Below are 26,718 nucleotides of genomic sequence, written 5' to 3' on the forward strand. Positions count from 1 at the left end.
AGGCACTGGGCTCTTTTGCTTTGACTACTTGTATCTGTCCTTTCTGGAATAAAATGCAGATTTTAGACCTAGTTACATCTAGAAGTTAGGAGTAGGAGGTTGGCAAATTATTTTTTCTAGGATGCAGGTAGACTTTACTAAATGATTAATTATAGCTTTTATCCTCTCCTTCAAAGGTTACAGTTAGATGCTTGTCACTTGCTTGTCCTGATGCCTTAGTCCAGCTCTCTCTGAATGGAGACTAGTTGGTGTTGCCTGAGTCCTCTGAGGAGTGCTGTGATGACAGCATCCTACCTACAAAGTTCCAAGCCACAAGACTCTGTGCCTGCTGTCAGCAGCCAGAGTTGTATCTGGAACAGGGTTCTCCACCAGAGTCTAGGCTTCCTGGGGGTGCTGCTCACCTTCCAAGTTATGGGGATTCTGTCCTGATGTCGAACAGTTAAATACTCAGCACAGAGCAATAACCTATGTCTTTGTGATGGGTTTATTTTAATGAATCTAGATGAGTGAAATGCACATTTTTAGAAACTGGGTTGAGAAAGACCAACTCTCCCAACTAAATTTTTTGTTGTGCTTAGTTGGGGGTTTTTTGTTTTTAGTAATAGTGACCATGGGCCTGATGAGGGAGGCCACTGGGATGAGCTTTGCGGGAACTCCCGGAATGTTTGAGAGGTTCTCTTGTTCTGGTCTTTCCTGAGACTGAAGGCATTGGCAGCAATGTGCACGCTGAGCCGCAGCGCTCTGGCTGCTGGATTGTGTCCATGACTGCTCAGGACGTTGCCAGGATGTTGTGTTTTCCAATAATAAGCATTACTCTATAAATGCAAATTACCATTGTATGTAAATGTCATTGTACCATTTATCAAGCATTTACTCTGGGATAGGCAGCACTTTATGTACATTATCTCAGTGTTTCCTCATAAAAACCTGGTGAGGTATTTTTGTCCCCATTTTATAGATGAGGAAACTGGGTCTCAAAGAGTTTAGGTTTTTGCTCAGAAGCATCTAGTTGGTGTGTGACAAATCTGGAAATCACCCCAGGAATGTCTGACTGCAAAGCCCCTCCTCTCAATAAACTACACAAAGTCTGCATTAAAAAAAGAAAAAAAAAATCCCACAGCCATGCTGACTCTCTTCTAGGTTCTAGTCTTATATTTGGAAGCATTAAAGATAGAATCCTGAACCTAAAGACAGTATCAGTAGTGACGTCTGCAAAGATAGACTGTCATCTGCCAGGTCCTACTTTGACCACAATACGCAAGAATAATAAATGACTGGAAGCCTAAGTAGTTGTATACAATTATTAGATTTTGTTTTAAGTTCTAATAGGTGCAAAAAAGGCCTCATGAAAATGAAATGTTTCAGATAAAAGAACTATATTAAAATAGAGCCATGAGTAAAAGAATCAGATAACTATGTGTTAAACATTTTACATTTCCTTCGAGTTAATTTACATTTGTAGAGTAATGCTTAATGCACATTCCTGTGTACAACTACTTTGAAGTCCTTAACATGACCAGAGCATATTATCACAATCATTGGTGTGGATCATTGTTAACTATCTATCTGTTAATTCTTACCTGCCCTGCCCTTTCAAAATTATCCTAATAACATGTTGCTGCATCAAATCTAGAACTTAAATAAGTAGATAAAATATATAGCTATGTCTGTTAACCATTTATTAAGAATCTCTTTTGTAGGTGAGGCACTATGTACTTTATCTTCATTATCTATGTAGTTTCCCAAAATCTGCTCAAAATACGTAATGTGATCCTAATTTTTAAAATGAGAAACCTCAAGTTACCCAGGCTGTGAACTCAACTCCACATTCCTGTGCTTTTCTTTCTGTACCACACCATCTCCTTTAACCACCAGGATAGCCTCTGGGTTTGCTATGGACATAGGCATAAGATTGATTTTACTAAATATCAGCTGTCCCAACATTCTTATGATTTTGAGTTATCAGAAAGACCTGAGTTTCTAAAAACTTGAGCTTTGGAATAACAGAATTAACTTGAACAGCCTTATCATAGAGAAATGAAACAATTTTGAAATAGCTGTTTGAAAATAGGTTGAGGATCCTAAATTAGGAACCACTAATCTGGTCTTTTTTTGTTGTTTAGGAAACTGAAGCACAAAAAAGAGAAGCTTCTCATAGTGTTACAGAGCTTATGCCAGAATGAGGACTTAGAATTTAGGTCATCTTGCAGCAAGTCAAGTGTACCCTACTGGACCCCAGTGCCTTTCTCCCTCCCTCATACCTCTTTATCGACCTACCTATCTACCTACTTCTCTCTCTCTCTCTCTATCTCTGTTTCTCCATCCATCCATCCATCCATCCACCTACCTACCTTTTCTCCGTTGTCTTTTAAATAATGTATATTACCAAAAAAAACACCTTTTCTGCAGAGGAACTTAATCACCAAAACTGATGCTTGAGGTGTTTTGTTTTCTTCCACTCTCATGTTAAGATTTTTTCTATTTCAGAAATTAACCCTGCAGCATGTGAACAGTAATCAGTGCCTGGATAAAGCCACAGAAGAGGATAGCCAGGTGCCCAGCATTAGAGACTGCAATGGAAGTCGGTCCCAGCAGTGGCTTCTTCGAAACGTCACCCTGCCAGAAATATTCTGAGACCAAATTTACAAGAAAACGAAAAAAATAAGGATTGACTGGGCTACCTCAGCATACATTTCTGCCACATTCTTAAGTAGCAAAAAAGGAAAAGTGCTTTCCTCCTCTGCAGGATGTAAGGTTTATCAGCCATTAAAACTTAGACTTCTCTAGCTTTTCACTAGCTGTGAACCAGCCTTCCTGTCCATGGACGTGAAACTGCATAGTAATGAGACTGTGCACACTGATGTTTACAAGATTGAAAGAGTCTTTCTCCGAAAATCATGGTAAAGAATACTGAGACAATGAAAAAAAATAACAAAATATGCTTTCTGGAGAACTGTACCTTTTATGGTTTGCTTGCACATCAGTAATTTCTGCTGAATGTGCTGTCATAATGAAGAGATTTCCAAGATTTTTTTTCCTGATTAGAACTGGTAGCCAGTATATTAAATATTGATATAAAAATAAAAGAACTGGAACCAGATTCAGAATCATGAAAACAACATTTTTACAACAACAACAAAAAAACTATATTAAACAGGGTTTAAAGGAAATTAAAACAGAACTATGAGAAGTACAATTTGTTATAGTATAGTATCAAATTTCTATATAGATTTTATACCTCAGTGGGGAAAAATAACTGATTCCAATGACATTCATTTTGTTTTCATCTGTGATAGTCATGGATGCTTTTATTTTCCTTGGGGTGCTGAAATTGAGCTGAAAAAAAAAACGCTCTTTGAATATAGTTTTAATTTCTCTCTACAGTTTGGTTTGTGGGCTGTTGGAATTGTAATTTTTAATTGCTTTCTAAAAAATGGAAATTTAACAATGTCTGATCTCAGCTGAACAAATCAGATGTTTCAGTTGCTCTTGGGTCAACTGGCTTACAGATTTACACGTGCACACACACACAAATTTCTTATCACATTTTCGACTTCTTCACTTGACCTAACTGATTATGCGAAATACCCAAGATTCATGCTACTGTACCACAGATTTGTTTTCACAGCAATAAATCTTCAGTTCTTTGTTTATGATTCCACTTAACAAAAGGCCTGCAGAAGTGATTTATTATTTGGGTATTTGGAGATAATACATTTGATGGTTTTTTGGAAAACCTTTTTCACTCCATACTGAGATATGCTTCATTGTCAAGTGCATATTTAGATTACATTATTGAATTGTAATGTTTATCTGCTGCTTTTTTTAAATAAAATTTGACTGAAAATGTTTAATTGGCATTTTTTAATGACTTAGCCAAAGAAGTGCAGCTATTATTCCATATTAATAGGCTTGCATTTCTTTTCCTAAATCTTATTTAGGCTAAATCAGTTTTATTTTTCTCTGATTTTTTTTAATACCACAGAATCACCTGAGTGTCAATTGAAAGTTGTCAATTAAAAGGTAATCTTTTAATCTCATAGGAGGAATCTCATTAAGACATTTTTCCTGATATGTAGAGCAGTCTGTTGGCAAAAATGCATATATTTTCTTTCATATTTGTAAAATTATATTTAATGGAATTCTTTTCTTTGATTATCAAGGACTTTCACTGCAGGCAGTGCTATTTCTTGTGCCTAAGAATGTTTCCAAAAGTCGCATCACTAATGATATTTGCCAAGTTGAGTGTACACAAAGTTTCTCATATCCTGTTCAAGTTAATCAACATCAAGCACATGGGGATGCTTTGGGGTGAGTCTATAGTACAAAATGCATAAACCATGTCCCCAGGAAATTTGAAAGGAAGCAGGTGCTGAATGGAATTTTTTTTCCTTTTCCATGAGCTGTGTTAATTCTATCTCCAGTAGGTCTAATGCTTGAATAAGCAAGATGTCTAATCAATAAATTATTTTCATGCTCAGAATTTCAGGTTTTTGTACTCCAGCATAGCTTGGTCTTATTTCTTACTGTATGAAAGCTTAACAGCAATGTGATTTAAGGTTTTGTTTTAAGTGGGAGATGTAAGTGATTTAATTCATGGGTACTTTTAGAACCTGATAGATAATCCCATTGCCTTTATTTTTCTAATTAAAGAATTCCTAAATACTTTGAAAATACAAAATATTCCTGAATAGTTGTGCCTTACATTGGTTTTATTTGAAGTTAGAGTGGATCCCTGTTTATCATAATTACTTGTAATTAGGCAGATGCTTATCACTCTATTATAAATCAAATTGGGAAGAAAAGAATGAAAAAGAAAACAATGGCTGGGTACTGGCTCATACCTGTAATTTTAGCATTTTGGGAAAGTGAGAAGATAGGACCACTTGAGGGCAGGAGTTTGAGGTTGCAGTGAGCTATGATGGTGCCACTGCACTCCAGCCTGGGCAACAGAGAAGAAACCATGTATCTTAAAAAAAAAGAAAAAATGAAGGATGAAAAAGTGGGATAATTATTTAACCAGTGAAGAATTCATAAATGTGACAATTAAGGATAATTTGAATCTCACAAATCTATTCACCCCACCCCAGTCAAGGTCTATTTTAATATATCTATCTTAATTGGCATTCTTGAGAAATAGTGCTGCCACTGAACATTGGGAATATTCATCCATTCTGCAGATGGAGGACATCGTGCAGGCCATGTCCTCATTGCTCCCATTCTACATTTAGCTGAGAAACAGAGGTTCCTCTTTGTAAGGATTTGATGCTCTTCTCATCTTCCAAGAAGTATACCAAGAGCAAATTTAACTCTATAGTTACCTGTTCTTCAAAGGAAAAAGAAACTTAGAAGGTAGTGTTTCTGAGGTCATAACTGTGAGGGGTTGTATACAAAGAATGAGTCACTTTTTAAGCCATTTGGAAAATTAGATCTGTTTCTAATTAGATGACATTTTCTCCATTCTCTGATTTCTTGAAGATTGCCAAGCATTTGCTTGATAATCTACCAGGACTGATAATTTTGCGGAATATGAGGCAAATATATGAAATTCAGTTGTGTATCTATACCCTAGCAACAAACACTTGAAAATATAATGTTAAAATATGCCATTTGTAATAGCATCAAATAAGTCAAACTTCTAAGTAGGAAGAAAGTTAACAACAAGACCTCTACTCTGAAAACTACAAAACAGTGCTGGGAAGAATTATAAGGCACCAAAATAAATAGCTATTCTATGCTCATGGATTGAAAGACTGCATAATGGTAAGATGTCAGTTCCCCACAAATTGTTATCTAGATTCAATGAGATCAAAATCCCACAAGGCCATCTTGTAGAAATTGGCAAATACATATATGAAAATGCAACAGATTCTAAGTAGCCAAGATAATTTTGAAGAAGAAAAATAAAATTGGAGCACTTGTACTACCCAATGTCAAGACTTGCTCTAAAGTTACAACAGTTAAGAGAGTATGGTACTAGAGTTAGGATAAACAACAAATAGAAATAGACATGTCCAGAAATAGACCCACATTTATATGGTTTTTGGCTTTTCAACAAAAACAAGCTATTCAATAGAAAAAGGGAAGATTTTTCAGTTGGAGTTGAAGTAACTGGATGTCTGGGAAAAAGCAATGTTAATGCCTTCTTCATACCGTGCACAGTTTATTCAAAATGGATTATAGAACTAAATGTGAATGGCAAAACAATAAATCTTGTAAAAGGAAACAGACTATCTTCCTGACATTGGGGTAGAAAAGGATATCTTAGGCGAAGACATCTCAGGAAGGTTAAACAAAAAAACTGACAGATTTCATCAAAATTAGATACTTCTCATCAAAAAGATACTTTTAAAGTGAAAAGGCAAGCCACAGCCTAAGAGAAAATATTCACAATACACAGAACTAACAAAGGAAAGCAAAGAACATTTTAAAACCATTGTAACAGCAACCCAGTTTAACAATGAGTGAGTTGAATGCATACTTCACAGAAGCTCTCCAGATGCAGGAGTAGCATAGGAAATGGCACTGAAACATCAGCCATCAGGGAATGTAGAATGAAACCACAAGGAAATACCACTGCATACCCGCCAAATGGTGAGAATGTGGAACAACTGATAGAAGTCCAAGATGGTTTAATCACCTCAGGAAACAGTTTGCTGGTTGCTTATAAAGATAAACATAATGCCTACCCTGTGACTTAGTGATTCCACTTCTAAAGATCTACCCAAGATAAATGAGAGTGTATTTTTACAATAAGACTTGTACAAGAATAGCAATTTTATTTATAATATTCCCAATCTGAAAACTACCCAAATATCCACCAACAAGCTAATAGATAATCAAGTAATGGTATGTTTATACATTGGATACTAGTCTGCAATTGAAAGAATGGGCTGGGCTTAATAGCTAACACCTGTGATCCTAACAATTTGGGAGGCCAAGGCAGGATCACTTGAGCCCAGGAGTTCAAGACCATCCTGGGCAAGATGGCAAGACACCATCTCGACAGAAAAATTTAAAAATCAGCTGGGCATGGTGGTACACGCCTGTACTCCCACCTACTCAGCAGGCTGAAGTGGGAGGATCACTTGAGCCCAAGAGTTCAAGGCTGCAGTAAGTTGTGATCATGCCACTGCTCTCCAGCCTAAGTGACAGATTGAGACCTTGTCTCTAAAAATAATGATATACTGGCAAAACAGTGTAGATAAATCTTAAAAACGTTGAACAAAAAAAGCTAGACATATTCCATTTATAAAGCTCAAAAACAAATATGGAATGGTTATCTTTGGGGGTGAGTATAGACTGAAGAAGAGCATAGGAGAACTTTCTGGAATGATGGAATGTTCTATATCTCGATTGCAGTAGTGGTAACATACACATATATATGTATGTGTGTATATATTTTAAAATATAGTGAGCTGTATACTTGGGATATATGCATTTTACTGTATGTAAATTATGCCTCAATAAAGTGCTGGGGAAAGTGATGAAGGTATTCATCCTGCTGGCATGAAGGTTTTCTGAAAAGTCCTGCACTGCTACAAAACACCCAAAGGCTGAATAAGTTACCGCAAATGTACTTTAAAGTGGAATGCTGAACTCAGCAGAAAATATGGAAAATTCCTAAATGCCAAATTTGAAAAATGATAAACATGAACTTGGGTGATAATTGTAACTCTTATATATGAAAGCCCTTCCTCTTCTAAGAACAAAGTATAATGCCTAGAGTTTGGGGAATGGGAGCTTAGGCCTTGGGCCTGAACAAAGTTGGGGAATTAAACCAAAGATAACAGCTGGGTATGGTGGCTCACACTTGTAATTCCAGCAGTTTGGGAGGCCGAGGTGTGTAGATCACCCGAGGTCAGGAGTTCGAATTTCACGTGGCCAACATGGTGAAACCCCATTTCTACTAAAAATGCAAAAATTAGCTGGGCGTGGTGGCGCATGCCCATAATCCCAGCTACTCAGGAGGCTGAGATAGGAGAATCGCTTGAACCCGGGAGGCAGAGGTTGTAGGCAGAGGTTGCAGTGAGTTGAGACCACACCACTACACTCCAGCCTGGGCGACAGAGTGAGACTCTGTCTCAACAAAAACAAACAACCAAAAATCCCTGCATCTTCAGTTGGAATATTAACAGGTGTTAACACCTACAAGTGAAGGGTGGATAGGGAAGTCAGCCTCTTGAAAAGGAAACCAAAGGGTAATCTGACTGACTTTGCCCCTTTTCCAGGTAGTAAATGAGATGATGGTGCTGCCTCTGTAATCATAGGCCTCCTTTCACAGAGATCAGGGATTTAATGCCACATTCATGAAGTCTGCAGATCAAGAAAATAAAGTGAATCTTAGATTTATACCACTTCCTGAAAACCATCAGAATAAAACAAGTCTTGGCAGGGCACATGGCTCACACCTTTAATCCCAGCACTTTGGGAGGCCAAGGTGAGTGGATCACTTGTGGCCAGGGTTTGAGACCAGCCTGGCTAACATGGCGAAATCCCATCTCTACTAAAATACAAAAATTATCCAGTGTGGTGGCACCCACCTGTAGTCCTATCTACTTGGGGGGCTGAGGCATGAGAATTACTTGAATCTGGGAGGCGGAGGTTGCAGTGAGCCGAGGTCGCGACACTGCACTCCAGCCTGGACAAAAGAGCAAGACTCTCTAAAAAAAAAAAAGAATAAAGTCCTTTGGGGGGGGAAAAAAAAAAACCTGTCAATCCCCACCCCCATACTCCCACTAACTAAATTCAGATACAAAATTACTATCAAAAAGAGTAAGCCATCATGTGTGAATATTAACAAAAATTAATTCTAGCTTCTGGCAGTGCGAGACTAGCTTGTATCAGACTAAAGCTTAGTAACTTAATAATTTGGAACAAAATATTATTTAAAGAGTGATGCTCCAGGTGAGTGAACAGAAACTGTAGGGCATTTGACCCCTGTTAAAAAGGTGTTCACTGGATAAGATCTCAGCTTTTCCCCAGAGAGCATCCACCATGCACTCAGCACACTGAAGGTAGAGTTCATGCAGATGGTGACGAATAATATTAGGCTGAGGAGTCAGATCTTATTTGAGAGCAAACAGAGGCTGGAAATTGAGGAAGGAAATCCTAGACTGCAAGGAGTCAGAAAAAGAAGCCCCCAAATCTACATACAAACTTCCCTCAGATGGTTGGCTGATTAAATAGTATGCACAGGATGAAACTCCAAGAAGGTCAGAGAAAAACCACCACCGGAAGGCAGAAAGATCTGAGCAGCAGTCTCAGCAGTTGCCCAGCACCACAAACACAGAGATCGAAGTTCAAATTTGGAGGGGCTTGGTAAACACTGTTAACTTTATGGTGAAATCCAAGAAGGGCATGTGTAGAAATTAAGACCATTTCTAAGACCTTAGGGCTGTTTCTAGAGCCAACTACAAAATGGAAATCGACCACATCTAATAAAGTGGCTATTTTATTGATTATTTTTGAAAATAGTCAATAAAAAGCAGACCCACTAGTGACCTAGATGTTGGAATTGGCAGACAAATTCTTCAAAATAAGTATCAGTGTTTTAAAAATGTATACAGAGAAATGTGGATATAATAAGTACAATAATGGGAAGTTTCAGAAGAGGTCTGAAAACGGGGGAAAAAATCCTAAAACCAAAAAAGTATCTAAAATCAAAAATTCATTGAATGGGATTTACAGCAAACTGGACACACACAAGAAAGGATCAGTGAACTTGAGCACAGGTCAATAAAAAATGTCCAAACTGAACCACAGAGAAAAAAGATAAAGGGATTAAAAAAAAAAAAAAAAACAGCCTTGATGATCAAATACATGCATTGACCTGGAAGGAGAGAAGATAGAGAGTGGAGGCTCTGAAGGAGACTCTTATTTTCTCCATTCTGTGGTTGCTGGTAATTCTTGGCTTGTCAGATGCCTCACTCCAATCTCTGCCATTGTCTTCACTTGGCATTACTCTCTGCATGTTTTTGTGTCTTTCTTCTCTGCCTCCTCTTATAAGGACACTAGTTACATTGAATTTATAGCCCACTTTAATCCATTATGACCTTATCTTAACTGGATCTGCATAGACTCTGCAATGAGTCGAATTGTGTCCACTGGTAAGAAAGACATGTTTAGTTCTACCCACTAATACGTCAGAATGTGACATTATTTGGAAGTCAGGTCTTTACAGAGGTAAGCAAATTAAAATGAGATCATTACGGTGCACCCTAGCCCAGTATGACTGATGGCCTTATTAAAGGGGGAAATGACACAGACACATAGAGAAGGAAGATGATGTGCAGATACAGAGAAACACCATCCACAAACCAAAGGGTGTCTGAATCTACCACAACCTAGGAGAGGCATGAAGCAGATAACCCCTCACAATCCTCAGAAAGAACCAACCCTGCCAACACCTTGATTTTAGGCATCTAACCTCCAAAACAGTCAAAAATTATTGTGGTTTAAACCACTCAATTTATAGTACTTTGTTACAACAGCCCCAGGAAATTAATATAAATCATATTTCTAAATTGAGTCTCATGCTGATATTCTGAATAGATGAAATTCGGATACACTATTCAACCTAATACATCTACTAAACGTTTAAAGAAGAATTAATAACAATCATTCACACACTCTTACAAAAAGAAGAGGGAACAGTTCTCAATTTATTCTATGAAGCCAGCATTACCCTGATACCAAAGCCAGACAGACATAACAAGGGAAAACAAAACAAGCTAAAGACCAATATTTCTGATGAATATACAGGTATACCCTCATCTTATTGTACTTTGCAGATACTGTGTTTTTTTAATAAATTGAAGGTTTGTGGCAACCCAGCATCAAGCAAGTCTCACACTGCCATTTTTCCAACAGTGTGTGCTAATTTCATGTCTCTGTGTCACATTTTGGTAATTCTTGCAATATTTCAAACTTTTTTATTATTAGAATATCTGTTACAGGGTTCAGTGGTATTTGATGATACTATTGTAATTGTTTGGGGGCATCACAGTCTACACCCGTATGAGAGGATGAACTTAAATGATAAATTGTGTGTGTGTGCATGCATGTGTGTGTGCATGTGGACTGTTACACTCATTGGTCCTTCTGCTGTCTCTCTCCCTCTCCTCAGCCCTCTTTATTCCCTGGGACACAATAATTTTTAAATAAGGCCAATTAATAATCCTACATTGGTCTCTTACGTGTTAGAGTGAAAAGAAGATTCACATATCTCTCATTTTAAATTGAAAGCTAGAAATGATTAAGCTTAGTAAGGAAGCCATGTTGAAAGCTGAGACAGTCCAAAAATTAGGCCTCTTGCACCAGTTAGCCAAGTTGTGAATGCAAAAGAAAAGTGCCTGGAGGATATTTAAAATGCTGCTCCAGTGAACACACAAACGATAGGAAAGCAAAATAGCCTTATTGCTGATATGGAGAAAGTTTTAATGGTCTGGACAGAAGATCAAACCAACTGCAACATTTCCTTAAGCAAAATCCTAATTCAGAAGAGAGCCATAGCTGTCTCCAATTCTATGAAGACAGAGCAGAGAGGAAGCTGCGGAAGTAAAGTCTGAAAATAAGAGGTTGTTCATGAGGTATAAGGAAAGAAGACATCTCCATAACATAAAAGTGTAAGGTGAAACATCAAGTGCGAATACAGAAGCTGCAGCAAGTTATCCAGAAAATCTAAGATCATTGAAGAAGGTGGCTACACTAAACAACAGATTTTCAATATAGACAAAAGAGCCTTCTGTTGATTTTAGGCATCTAGCCTAAAATGGAAGAAGATGCCATCTAGGACTTTAATGGGTAGAGAGGAGAAGTTGATACCTGTCTTCAAAGTAAAGACTGACTCTTTTGTTAGGGGCTGTTGCAGCTGATGACATTAAGTTGAAGCCAATGCTCATTCACCATTCCAGAAATCCTTGTGCCCTTAAGAATTATGCTAAATCTACTCTGACTGTGTTCTACAAGTAGAACAACAAAGCCTGGATGACAGCATATCTGTTTATAGCATGGTTTACTAAATATTTTAAGCCCACTGTTGAGACCTACTGCTCAGAAAAAAAGATTCCTTTCAAAACATTACTGCTCATTGACAGTGCACCTAGTTACCCAAGAGCTCTGATGGAGATGTAAAACAAGATTAATATTTTCATGCCTGCTAACACAACATTCATTCTGCAGCCCATGACCAAGGATTAATTCAGACTTTCAAGTCTTATTATTTAAGAAATAAGATTTCATAAGGCTATAGCTGTCATGGATAGTGATTTCTCTGATAGACCTGGGCAAAGTAAATTGAAAACCTTCTGAAAAGGATCCACCATTCTAAATTCCATTAAGAACATTCATGATTCATGAGAGGGGGTCAAATACCAACACGAACAGGAGTTTGGAAGAAGTTGATTCCAACCTTCATGGGTGACTTTGAGGGATCCAAAACTTCAGTAGAGGAAATACCTGCAGATGTAGAAATAGCAAGAGAACTAGAATTATCCTGAAGATGTGTCTGAATACTGCAATCTCATCATAAAACTTGAATTGATGAAGAGTTGCTTCTTATGGATGAGCAAAGAAAATGTTTTCTTGAGATGAAATCCTCGTGGTGAAAATGCTATGAACATAGTAGAAATGACAACAAAAGATTTGTAATATTCTATAAAGTTAGTTGATAAAGCAGAGGGAGGGTTTAAGAAAATCAACCCCAATTTTGAAAGAACTTCTGCTGTGGGTAAGATGCTATCATATAGCATCAGAAAAATCTTCTGTGAAAGGAAGGCTCAATCAATGTAGCAAATTTCATTGTCTTATTTTAAGAAATTTCTACAACCACCCAACCTTCAGCAACTACCACCTTGAACAGTCAACAGCCATCAACACTGAGGCAAGACTCTCCACTAGCAAAAAGATTGGGACTCACTAAAGACTCAGGTGAACATTAGCATTTTTTAGCAGTAAAGTATTTTTAATTAAGAATATACATTGTTTTGTTTCTAGACATAATGGTATCGCACACTTAGTAGGCTACAGTATAGTGTAAACATAACTTTTATATGCACTGGGAAACAAAAAATTGTGTGACTTACTTTACTAATGCAATATCTACTTTACTGCCATTGTCTGGAACTGAACCTGCAATATCTCTGAGGTGTGCCTGTAGATGCAAATAGCCTCTACAGGATACTAGTAAACCAAATGCAGCAGCCTATTAAAAGGATTATACACCATGATGAAGTGGTATTTATCCTATGGATGCAAAGTTGTTTTAACATTTGAAAATCAATCCATATGATATACCATGTTAATAGAATAAAGACCAAAAAGCCACATGATCATCTTAATAAAGAACAGGAAATCCAACACCCTTTTACAGTTAAAACAAACAAAACCGGGACTAAAAGGGAACGTCCTCAATTTGATAAAGGGCCCCAATGAAGAGTCCACAGCTATCATCATATTTAATGGTGAAATACTGGGTGCTTTTCCCCTAAGATCAGGAACATGACAAGGATGTCTATTCTTGCCACATCTATTCAACATTGTACTGAAAGTTCTAGCCAGAACAACTAGTCAAGAAAACGCACCCAGATTGAAGAGGAAGAAATAAAACTGTTTTTGCAGATGACATCATTTTGTATCTAGAAAATTTCAGGGAACCCACTAAAAAACTATGAGAACTAATACATGAGTTCAGCAAGGTTGCAGGACAAAAGATCAAATACAAAACTCAGTTGTATTTACATACACCATCAATGAACAGTTCAAAACTGAAAATTTTTTAAATTCCACTTAAAATAGTGTCAAAATAAAATATTTAGGAATAAATTTAATTAAAAAGTGCAAGAGAGGGACAAATGGCCAACTAGATGCAGCCAGGAAGAGCATCTTCCACCAAGAGAGACCAAAATATAGAGTAAACCATCATACTTTGAACAGATCTTTGGGGAGAAAGCACTGAGAGTCAATGGAGAGACGATGCAGACACCAGGGCTGAAGAGAGAGGAAGCTGGGAACCCTGCATGGGGTTGCCAAGCTCTGAAACTTATTCCTGGCCCTGAACAACTCCTAAGAAAGGGATGGATGAAGTAACTGCAGACCAGCCCATTCTCATTACAGATCTCCAAGATCCTAGCTGCAGGAGACCCTATAACCCCATGGACATATGAGTTGGCAGGGAGAACTACCTGGAGAGTCAGCAGAGATAGAGTTTGAGCCTCTGTGGAACCCAGGGGGGGTTGCATGGGGACAGCTGTAACAAAACACGGCCATAGGTGCTCATCCCGGGCTCTACATATTTCTCTATGAGGCTGTAACCTTTGTTGACTACTGAACTTGGAGAGAGCAGGGCTGTCTTTCCTGCATGACCAGGGCATAGCTGATCTGTGCACCCACCTGTCCACTGACTGATCCCAGAATCCGTTTTTGGCCACTCCCATAGGAGCGGGCACAAAGCACAGCCTACACTGCCCCAACAGAGTGCTTTTGCTAGCAACTACCGCTAGAGCATTTTTGTTGGCGTCCTGGGAGGATCTTGAGCACCCCCAGCCCCCGCATGGCTGGTGCTCAACCTTGAGGGGCCAGAGGACAAAGCCATGGACCCAGTCCTAACCTCCCAGGGTTAGAGCATGCAGCCCAGGAGTACTGAGCTGAGATCTGTGGCTGGAACTTAAGTGAAGGAAGAACCCTCACTCTCAAAGTGCTGGGAAGAGTGAGGCATGGGTTCGTGGGGTGACACAGGAGCTGGGTGTGCCTGCTTCTGCTGGGCCAGTCTGGGAGGGATGTAGACTGTCTGGCAGCCACAGCCTCTCCCCGGGGGGCCTCATGGCCCTGAATGCCTAACAGCCCAGCAATATGGGTGCAGAAGGCTTGGGACAAAAGCTGGTCAGGCCAAATTCTGGGACGCTCATCAGGAGACCCTATTGAGGGTGGAGCTGGGCAGGTCCCACAGCTGACTGCTGGCAAAAAACCTGAGGCATGGGCACCACACCAGCTGCATACCCACAACAACACTGCCCTGCCCACAGATGCCCCGCCCTTGACCTACTGCATCAACAGACCACCTACAGATATACCCCACAACCTGCTCTGACTCTGCCAAGCACAGAGGACCTTGGTGGGCCTCCAGAGAGCTGTGGGTCTGCTGGTGACCTAATCTTTGGCTTGGACCACCTCAAAGGGAGGGAGGAGCACAGCTCACCAGAGCTGCCTTTGAGGCTAAGGCAGGCCCGGCACCAGTGATTGGAGGGGGCTCCTTTAAGACCCAGGAATGGACTTGGTGAGGGGATCATCTCTCTCCCAACCCTGTCTGCCCCACGACAGAGCACTGCTGCCAATGCATTGAAATACATTGAGAGGCACATGGCTCAGCTAGAGTCTATCTACAAGCCCTTACTGTTTTTGTTTTTGTTCTTCTTATTATTATTATACCTTTTAAGTTCTAGGGTACATGTGCACAACGTGTAGGTTTGTTACATATGTATACACGTGCCATGTTGGTGTGCTGCATCCATCAACTCGTCATTTACATTAGGCATTTCTCCTAATGCTATCCCCTCTTCCCCCCACCCCACAGCAGGCCCCGGTGTGTGATGTTCCCCACCCTGGGTCCAAGTGTTCTCATTGTTCAGTTCCCACCTATGAATGAGAACACTCAGTGTTTGATTTTCTGTCCTTGCGATAGTTTGCTCAGAATGATGGTTTCTAGCTTCATCCATGTCCCTACAAAGGACATGAACTCATCCTCTTTTATGGCTGCATATTATTCCATGGTGTATATGTGCCACGTTTTCTTAATCCAGTCTATCATTGATGGACATTTGGGTTGGTTCCAAGTCTTTGCTATTGTGAATAGTGCCACAATAAACATACGTGTGCATGTGTCTTTACAGCAGCATGATTTATGATCCTTTAGGTATATACCCAGTAATGGGATCGCTGGGTCAAATGGTATTTCTAGTTCTAGATCCTTGAGGAATCGCTACACTGTCTTCCACAATGATAGAACTAGTTTACAGTCCCACCAACAGTGTAAAAGTCTTCCTATTTCTCCACATCCTCCCCAGCACCTATTGTTTCCTGACTTTTAATGATCACCATTCTAACTGGTGTGAGATGGTATCTCATTGTGGTTTTGATTTGCATTTCTCTGATGGCCAGTGATGATGAACTTTTTTGTGTGTGTCTGTTGGCTGCATAAATGTCTTCTTTTGAGAAGTGTCTGTTCATATACTTCACCCACTTTTTGATGGGGTTGATTTTTTCTTGTAAATTTGTATAAGTTCTTTGTAGATTCTGGATATTAGCCCTTTGTCAGATGGGTAGATTGCAAAAATTTTCGCCCATTCTGTAGGTTGCCTGTTCACTCTGATGGTAGTTTCTTTCGCTGTGCAGAAGCTCTTTAGTTTAATTAGATCCCATTTGTCTATTTTGGCTTTTGTTACCATTGCTTTTGGTGTTTTAGACATGAAGTCCTTGCCCATGCCTATGTCCTGAATGGTATTGCCTAGGTTTTCTTCTAGGGTTTTTATGGTTTTAGGTCTAACATTTAAGTATTTAATCCTTCTTGAATTAACTTTTGTATAAGGTGTAAGGAAGGGATCCAGTTTCAGCTTTCTACATATGGCTAGCCAGTTTTCCCAGCACCATTTATTAAATAGGGAATCATTTCCCCACTTCTTGTTTTTATCAGGTTTGTCAAAGATCAGATGGTTGTAGATGTATGGTATTATTTCTGAGGGCTCCGTTCTGTTCCATTGGTCTATATCTCTGTTTTGGTACCAGTACCATGCTGTTTTGGTTACTGTAGCCTTGTAGTATAGTTTGAAGTCAGATAACATGATGCCTCCAGCTTTGTTCTTTTTGCTTAGGATTGTCTTGGCAATGTGGCCTTTTTTTGGTTCCATATGAACTTTACAGTAGTTTTTTTTCCAATTCTGTGAAGAAAGTCATTGGTAGCTTCCTGAGGATGTACAAGCCCTTACTCTTAAGCATAATCTACTGATTGCAGCCTGAATTACCACCAAAAAATACTTCCTGCTTTCATTGCCTGTGAAACCCAGTGCAGTGTTCTAGGAACAAATAAAAATCCTGTAAAGAGCCTTGGCCCTCTAAAAGCATCCAGAAACAAAGCCAATCAACTATACTTAACTTACACCACAGTCAAACCCTCAAGGTAAATAAAGACCATAAAAAGCCCCATCCAAATCACAGCAACTTCAAAAGATAAAGGAACACCAGCCCTCACAGATGAGAGGGAACTAGCACAAGGACTCCGGCAATTCTAAAAGCCAGAGTGTTTTCTTACCTCCAAACAGTTGCACAAGCTCCCCAGCAGTGGCTGTTAACCAATTGAAATGGCTGAAATGACAGACATAGAATTCAGAATCTAGATAGCAAGGAAGCTGAAAAAAAAAAAAAAAAGAGAAAGTTGAAGCTAAAAAAAAAAAAGAAAAAAGAAAAAAACAGGAGAAAGTTGAAACCCAATCCAAGGAGAACAGTAAAATAATACAAGAGTTGAAAGATGGTATAACCTTTTTAAGAAAGAACCAAACTGAACTCCTGGAACTGAAAAATTGACTACAGGAATTTCAGAATACAATTGGAAACATTAACAACGGAATAGATGAAGCTGAGGAAAGAATCTCACAGCTCAAAGACTCCTCCTTCAAATAAACTCAGGTAGACAAAAATAAAGAAAAAATGAACCTTTAAAAATGAACAAAACCTCTGAGAAATATGGGATTATAAAAAGGGACCAAACTTACGACTAATTGGCACTCCTGAAAGAGAAAAAAGAATAATCAACTTGGAACACATGTTTGAGGATATTGCCCATGAAAACTTCCCTAAGCTTGCTAGAGAAGTCAACATGCAACTTCGATAAATTTAGAGAACCCCTGCGAGATACTATATAAGATGACCATCCCTGAGATACATAGTTATCAGATTCTCCAACGTCAACACCTCAGAAAAAATCTTACAGGCAGCTATAGAGAAGGAACAGGTCACTTACAAAGGGAACCCCTTCAGGTGAACAGTGGACATTCCAGCAGAAACCTTACAAGCCAGAAGAGTTGGGACCTGCTTTTCAGCATCCTTAAAGAAAAGAAATTCCAACCAAGAATTTCATATCTTACCAAACTAAGCTTCCTAAGTGAAGGAGAAATAAAACCATTTTCAGACACACAAATGCTAAGGGAATTCATTATCGCTAGACCTGTCTTACAAGAGGTCCTTAGGAAGTGCTAAACATGAAAATGAAAGAACAATACCTGCCACCACAAAAACACACTTAAGTACATAGTCCACAGACACTATAAAGCAACTACACAAGCAAGCCTATATAACAACCAGCTAACAACAATAACAGGATCAAATCCTCACATATCTATATTAACCTTTAATGTAAACAGACTAAATGCCCCAGTTAAAAGGCATAGAGTGGCAAGTTGGATAAAAGAAAAAGACCCAAGTGTCTGCTGTCTTTAAGAGACCCATCTCACATGTAACAACAGCCATAGGCTCAAATTAAAAGAATGGAGAAAGATCTATCATGCAAACAGAAAACAAAAAAGAGCAGGAGTTTCTATTATTACATCAGAAAAACAGACTTGAAGCCAGCAATGATAAAAAAAAAAGGACAAAGAAGGGCATTACATAGTGATAAAGGGTTCAATTCAGCAGTACTTAACTATCATAAATATATACACACACAACATTGGAGCACCTAGATTCATAACAAGTTCTTATAGACCTATGAAGAGACTTAGCCACATAATAATAGTGGGAAACCCAAAACCCCACTGACAGCATTAGACAGATCATTGAGGCAGAAAACTAATAAAGATATTCTGGAATTAAACTCAATACTTGACCAGTTGGACCTAATAGACATCTGGAGAATACTCCATCCAACAACTACAGAATATACATTCTCCTCATCTGCACATGGAACATACTCCAAGACTGACTACATGCCATAAAGCAAATATCAATAAATTCAAAAAAATCAAAATCATACCAACCACACACTCAGACCACAGTGCAATGGAAATAGAAGTCAATACCAAGATCTCTCAAAACTACACAATTACATGGAAATTAAACAACTTGCTCCTGAATGACTTTTGGGTAAAGAATGAAACTAAGGCAGAAATAAAAAAAAATCATTTAAAACTAATGGAAATAGAGATGCAACATAGTAGAATCTTTGGGATACACCTAAAGCAGTGGTAAAAGGAACGTTTATAGTGCCAAATGCCTACAACAAAAAGTTGGAAAGATCTCAAATTAACAACCTAACACCACACCTAGAGGAACTAGATAAACAAGACAAAACCAACACCAAAACTAGCAGAAGAAAAGAAATAACTAAAATCAGAGCAGAACTGAAAGAAATTTAGATGCAAAAATCCATACAAAAGATCAAGCAAACCAAAAGTTGTTTTTTTGAAAGAATAAACAAGATAGACCACTAGCTAGATTAGCAAAGAAAAAAGAAGATCCAAATAAGCACAATTGGAAATGACAAAGGTGACATTACAACTGACCCCACAGAAATAAGAAAAACTCCTCAGAGATTATTATGAACATTTCTATGTACACAACTAGAAAAATCTAGATGAAACGGATAATGTCCTGGAAACACATAACCTCCCAAGATTGAACCAGGAAGAAATTGAAACCCTGAACAGACCAATAATGAGTTCCAAAATTGAATCAGTAATAATAATAATAATAATAATAATAATAATAATAATCCTTGCCAACCGAAAAAAAAAAAAAGCCCTGGACCAGATGGATTCACAGCCTAACTCTACCAGATCCACAAAGAAGAGCTGGTACCTTTCCTACTGAAACTATTCCAAAAAAATCAAAGAAGAGGGACTCCTCCCTAACTTATTCTATGAAGCAAGCATCATTCTGATACCAAAAACCTGCCAGAGAGATGATGAAGAAAAAAAACTTCTGGCCAATGTCCCTGATAAATATAGACGCAAAAAATCCTCAACAAAATACTAGCAAAACGAATTCAGCAGCACATCAAAAAGTTAATTCACCACAATCAAGTAGGCTTCATTCCTGGGATGCAAGTTTGGTTTGACATATGCAATCAATAAATGTGATTCACCACATAAACAGAATTGGAAACAAAAACAATATGATCATCTCAATAGACACAGAAAACGATTTTGATAAAATTCAACATCCCTTCAGGTTAAAAACCCTGAACAAAATAGGCATTGAAGAAACATACCTCAAAATAATAAGAGCCATCTATGACAAATCCACAGCCAACATCATACTAAATGGGCAAAAGCTGGAAGCATTCCTCTTGAGAACTGGAACAAGACAAGGATGCTCACTTTCACCACTCCTATTTAATATAGTACTGGAAGTCCTAGCAGAGCAATCAGGCAAGAGAAACAAATAAAAGGCATCCAAATAGGAAAAGAAGAAGTCAAACTATCTCTTCACTGATGATATGATTGTATGCCTAGAAAACTCTAAAGACTCCACCAGAAGGCTCCTGGAACTGATAAATTACTTTAGTAAAGTTTCAGGATACAAATCAATGTACAAAAATCAGTAGCATTTCTATATACCAATAATGTTCAAGCTGAGAGCCAAATCAAGAACACAATCCCATTTATAATAGCAACAAAAAGAATAAAATAGAAATACAGTAACTAAGGAGATAAAAGATCTGTACAATGAGAATTACAAAACACTGCTGAAAGAAATCAGAGATGACACCAACAGAAAAACATTTCATGCTCATGGATAGGAAGAATCAATGTCATTAAAATGGCCATACTGCTCAAAGAAATCTACAGATTCAATGCTATTCCTGTCAGACTACCAATACCATTTTTCACAAATTTAGAAAATCTATTCTAAAATTCATATGGAACCAGAAAAGAGCCCGAATAGCCAAAGCAATCCTAAGCAAAAATAACACAGCTGGAAGCATCACATTATCTGACTTCAAACTATACTACAAGCCTACTGTAACCTAAACAGCCTGGTGCTGGCACAAAAACGGACACATAGACCAACAGAACAGAATAGAGGACCCAGAAATAAAGGCACACAGCTACAACCATCTGATCTTCAATAATGTTGACAAAAATAAGCAATGGGGAAAAGACTTCCCATTCAATAAATGGTGTTGTGATAGATAACTGGCTAGCCATATGGAGAAGAATGAAACTGGATCCCTACCTATTACCATATACAGAAAGTAACTCAAGATGGATTAAAAACTTAAATGTTAGACCTCAAACTATTAAAATCCTAGAAGAAAACCTAGGAAATACCTTTCTTGATATTGGCTTTGGCAAAAGATTTATGGCTAAGTTCTCAAAAGCAAGTGCAACAAAAACAAAAATTGATAAGTGGGACCTAACTAAAGAGCTTCAGCACAGCAAGAGAAACTAGCAGCAGAATAAATAGAAAACCTACAGAATGGGAGAAAATATTCACAAACTATGCATCCAACAGAGAGGCCTGATATCCAGAATCTATAAGGAACTTAAACAATTCAGCAAGCAAAGAACAAATAACCACATTAAAAAGTGGCCAAAGGACATGAACAGACACTTCTCAAAAGAAGACATACAAGTGGCCAAGAAACATGAAAAAAAAAGCTTAACATCACTAATAATCACTAATCAGAGAAATGCAAACCAAAACCACAATGAGAGACCATCTCACACCAATAACAATGGCCTTTGTTTAAAAGTCTAAAACAACAAATGCCAGTGAGGATGTGGGGAAAAGGAAACACACACTTCCAGTGGGAATGTAAATGACATGGTTTGGCTCTGTGTCCCCACCCAAATTTCATCTTGTAGTTACCATAATTTCCACATGTTGTGGGAGGGGCCCGGTGGGAGATGACTGAATTATGGGGGCGGGTCTTTCCCATGCTGTTCTTGTGATAGCAAATAAGTCTCACGAGATCTGATGGTATCATAAGTGAGTTTCCCTGCACAAGCTCTCTTTGCCTATCACCATCCACGTAAGATATGACTTGATCCTCCTTGTCTTCTGCCATGATTGTGAGGCCTCCCCAGCCATGTGTAACTGTGAATCCAATTGAACCTCTTTCTTTTGTAAATTGCCCAGTCTCAGGTATGTCTTTATCAGCAGTGTGACAACAGACTAATAAAGTAAATTAGTCCAGCCACTGTGGAGAACAATTTGGAGATTTCTTAAGAACCAAAAGTTGAACTACCATTTGATTTAGCAATTCCATTACTGGGTATACAGTCAAAAGAAAGTAAGCTGTTCTACCAAAAAAATAAGTGTACCTGTATGTTCATTGCAGCATGGTTCACAAAAGCAAAGACATGGATTCAACCCAGGTGCCTATCAACTCTGGATTGAGTAAAGAAAATATGGTACATATACACCATGGAATACTATGCAGCCATAAAAAGGAGCAAAATCAAGTCCTTTGTAGCAACATTGGATGAAGGTGGAGGCCATTATCCTAAGCAAACTACTGCAGAAACAGAAAACCAAATCTACATGTTCTCACTTATAAGTGGGAATACACAACAAGTACACATGGACAGAAATATGAGAGCAATAGATATTGGGAAATACAAGAGGTGAGAGGGAGGGAGGGAGGCAAGGGCTGAAAAACTATCTATTGGGTACTATGCTCACCCACTCAGAGATAGATTCATTCACTCCAAACCTCAGCATCACACAATATATGTTTGTAACAAAATTGCATATGTACCCCTGAACCTGTAATAAAAGTTGAAGAAAAAAAAACCCAAAAAAAGTGTAAGACTTACATGCTGAGAACAAAAACATCACTGAAAGAAATTAAAGATCTAAATAAACACACATTGATGAATCAAAAAGCCTAATATTAAGATGCTTGTTATAAGTTTGTTTAATATACTTGTCGTCTCAGCATCCATTTTTAGGTCTGATGTAAGTTATTTGAAACCCAGCTGTACTCCATCACCTTTGGCTTTTAAAATTTCTCCTCCCTGTGTGGTTGTTTCCAGTACAGCCTGCTTATTCCTCATCCTACTGACTCAAAAACCCAACACAGCTCACAGCTGCTGGCTACAATAAATCCTAATGGTCAACACCAGAGTCACAAAAATAAGTTCCCCATTCAGCAGGTTTTTGTTAACTAATCAGTCTACAACTCCTGAGAGAAAGCCTAAAGGTTAATGCCTATGGAACTTAATAAAGGTATAGTACCACGAGTCCCCCTTCCCACTTTCTCCTCTCTCACCCTCCCCGCCTGCCCCTTCTGCACTACACCTCCTGTTGGCTCCAGATGTCTCAACACCTCATAGGCACCCCTAACCTCTCTGGGACCTGTGAGTAATAAATTTCTTCTGTTTCACAAACTTTGGTTTCACTTTCTCATTGTGTCTCACCTGACAGACACACTTGAACCTAATTATCCCCCCAGTCAGGGCTCTCTTAGAGGGTGGCTATCTTAGCTTATAGCCACTGTCAAGAAAGAGACCCCAAGACCAAATTAGAAAAAATAAAACAAAACATAATAATAGAACTCACAACAAACAGTACTACTCCCTGTCCTGTTTGGAGTCAGGTTCCAGCTCATGCTGAGGTCCGAAGGGAGTGGATGGACGAGCAGATAGCTGAAAGAACACTGCGGGGGCCGTAGGCAGGTGAAAGGTTGTTTTATTCAGTAACTCTCTTAGCAGCAGCTCACTCACACTAGCTCTCTCACACTGTTCACCTTGTCTTGGCTGCTTAGCCCGGCGGCTCCCACACACAGCTGCATGGCTGGCTCTCCCTTCAGGGTCAGCAGCTTAACTCTTTCTCTCTCTCTGTGGGTACGAGTGAGCCGAGCTGTGTTCTGGCTCCCTCCTGTCCATCTGCAAAGACGGACAGCTCTGGCTCTCTCTCTCCTTCTCTGGGCACAAGCGCACCTGTACAGTGTCAGCAGGTCAGTAATACCTTTTACAGACAATAGTGGCTTAGAGCCAAATGATGAGCCTTCTTATGTTATGGCTACATGGCTAAGATAACAAGTGGAGTTATATGCTTGTGCTGTAAACTCACTGAGTCACTCTAGATGTTTACCTCAGCCTATCTGTGACCAAAGCACAGCCATGTTCTTTACAATCCCCAGATCTGAAAATTTAGTACAATCCCTATCAAAATCTCAAGTGTCTTTTTTTTTTTTTTTTGCATAACTTGACAAGCTGATTCTAAAATCTATACGGAAAATCAATGTACACAGAAGAGCCAAAACAATTTTGAAAAAAAAGAACATTGGAGTACTCACACCCTAAGATTTACAGTCTTACTACAAAGCTGCAATAATAGAGAAAGCCAACATTGCACTGTAGTTCCTATAGAGGGGTGAAGGGAGGGAGTGGGACATGGTGTGAGGATAGTCATATAGATCAACTGAACAGAATTCAGAGTCTAGAAATAACCTTTATATTTAGGTCAATTGATTTTCAACAAGAGTACAAAGAAAATACAATGGAATAATAGTCTTTTCAACAAATGGTGGTGGGACAACTGGGTATCTGCCTGCAAAAGGAAGGTGGACCCCTACATCACACCATATGTAAAAAGTAACTCAAAATGAATCAAAGACATAAGAGCTAAATCCATAAAACTCTTAGAAGGAAACATGCATGATCTTCATGACCTTGGATTAGACAATGACTTCATAGACATGAAACCAAAAGCACCAGCAAAAGTAGGAAAAAAATAAGCTGGACTTCTCCAAAACTTAAAAGTTTTGTGCTTTTAAGGATGCAATCAAGAAAGTGAAAAGACGACTTACACAGTGGAACAAACTATTGGTTAATTATGTATTTTTTAAGAATAAACTTGGATCCAAGGCCAGCCATGGTGGTTCATACCTGTAATCCTGACACTTTGGGAGGATGAGGTAGAAAGATCACTTGAGGCCAGGAATTTGAGACCAGCCTGGGCAACATAGCAAGACCCCCATCTCTACAAATTTTTCTTTTTTTAATAGCTGGGTGTGGTGGTGCGTACCTGTAGCCCAGCTACTTGAGAGGTTGAGGTGGGTGGATTGCTTGAGCCCAGGGGTTTAAGACTGCAGTGAGCTATGATTGTGCTACTGCATATCAGCCTCAGCAACAGAGCATGACACAGTCTCTAAAAAATAAGGCTGTGCAGACAGAGCAGTCCCAGGAGCCTGAGCTCCTGCCTCACAGGCTGTAAAGAACTTTTCACTTTCTGTCCTCAGTTTCAGCTTTTGCCAGATTTCAGAACAGCAGGCCAACATTGCACTGTAGTTCCTATACAGGGGTAAAGGGAGGGAGTGGGACATGGTCTCAATTCATAATTATGCCATTTAAATGACCAAAGTTAAGGGGTCAGTTGTGAGAGGAGACTGGCATTGTGGAAAGAATACAGGCTTTGAAGTCAGATAGCCACAGGTTCAAATCCAAAGATCTAGGCCTCAGTCTTGTCCTCTCTAAAATGCCTGCCTCATTGGGGAATTACAACATCTTGATAGAGATAGCATTAACAAATGATTTTTCCCTTCTGCTGTTCTCATCATTTCCTTCTGCTGGGGCTGCTGTCAGGGGCAGGGGAGCAACTGTCCCTAGCTGTGTGCCAGACCAGACCAAGGACCCTCTGCAGCTGGGCAGCTGGAAGTGGATCCAGTGCAGAAGCATGTAAATCTGATTCCACTTAACCGATACATGACTCAGCTCAACTCTAGCAAAGAGACGTTTGAAGCTGCAAAAAGTGAAAAGAAACAAGATAGTATTTACTCTTCAGCAATTCCATTGTTACTAAGCCCAGGCCACTTGGCTTCACACTACACCCTGAGTGTGCCTTCCAAAGAAGACAGACTCACATACCACAGGCAGCCACAGGAATAAAAAGCTGGCGTGGGACAGAAAATTCTCCATACCACAGCCAGAGTAACTTTTTTGAAACTTTTATCAGCTCATGCTGCTCCTCTGCTCAAAACCAGCCTTTCTGGCCCACTCACATTGAAATGCAAGTCCTCGCCATGGCCTATAAGGCCCACATGACGTGGCTCCTGCATGCTGCTCAGCCCTGCCTCAGGCCCTTTCTGTCCCTTCATGATGCCTGGCCACACTGTCCTGCAGGAGAAAAGTCTCAGCCAGTCTCATGATTGCAGACTCAAAACTTCTAGATATGATATTACCAGATAGAATTCAACATTTTATTAAAAGAACAATTTACTTCAGGTTGGGATTATCTCAAAATGTAGCTAAGGTTCAATAGAAAATCTATGAATGTACTGAACCAACGGGCGTGGGATAAAACATTAGTAACTTGTTGCAAAAGCATATGTTTAGCATACATCTTAAAAAATTATTGCGCTATAATTTTACTTCAAACCAACAGCTAAAACTATGTTTAACGACAAAACCCTAGAGACTTTGCTATTTAAATCAAGAACAAAAGAAGGATGCCTGCTATCACCATTACTGCTTGACAGTGTTCAGGAAGTTAAGCAGTAATGCACTCCTGGCAATGCATTAGGACACGAAACAGAAAGGAGAGGCAGAAAATATCATCAAGATCAACAATTTGTTCTCATTATTTGCAGATGATGGTCATTTATTTGTTCATTAAACCACCAAATATACCCTTGAGCCACCTCTATGTCTCACACCGCTCAAGGACTCAGAATGCCAAACTCCCTGCCCTTGTGGATCTAACATGGCAGGGGGAAGAAAATAA

At 39.0% G+C, this 26,718-nt stretch overlaps 1 protein-coding gene and 1 long non-coding RNA gene across 7 annotated transcripts in view; one reads left to right on the forward strand and one right to left on the reverse strand.

The window, feature by feature from the left end:
• Positions 1-4,483, forward strand: part of GALNT1 (polypeptide N-acetylgalactosaminyltransferase 1) — a 130,046-nt gene extending 125,563 nt beyond the window's left edge. For all 6 annotated transcript variants that reach the window (XM_063699145.1, XM_004059333.5, XM_055368305.2 and 3 more), the window contains one exon: positions 2,488-4,483. In XM_063699145.1, the coding sequence (XP_063555215.1) occupies positions 2,488-2,634 (147 nt within the window). In that variant the 3' untranslated portion in view covers positions 2,635-4,483. The remainder of the gene's footprint in view (positions 1-2,487) is intronic.
• Positions 1-23,720, reverse strand: part of LOC129528320 (uncharacterized) — a 45,516-nt gene extending 21,796 nt beyond the window's left edge. The window contains exon 1 of the long non-coding RNA XR_008673557.2: positions 23,554-23,720. This is a non-coding gene — a long non-coding RNA (uncharacterized lncRNA). The remainder of the gene's footprint in view (positions 1-23,553) is intronic.
• Between the last annotated feature and the right edge of the window lie 2,998 nt (positions 23,721-26,718).

This window comes from Gorilla gorilla, chromosome 17 (genome assembly GCF_029281585.2).
Source record: "Gorilla gorilla gorilla isolate KB3781 chromosome 17, NHGRI_mGorGor1-v2.1_pri, whole genome shotgun sequence".
Taxonomy (NCBI): Eukaryota; Metazoa; Chordata; class Mammalia; order Primates; family Hominidae; genus Gorilla; species Gorilla gorilla.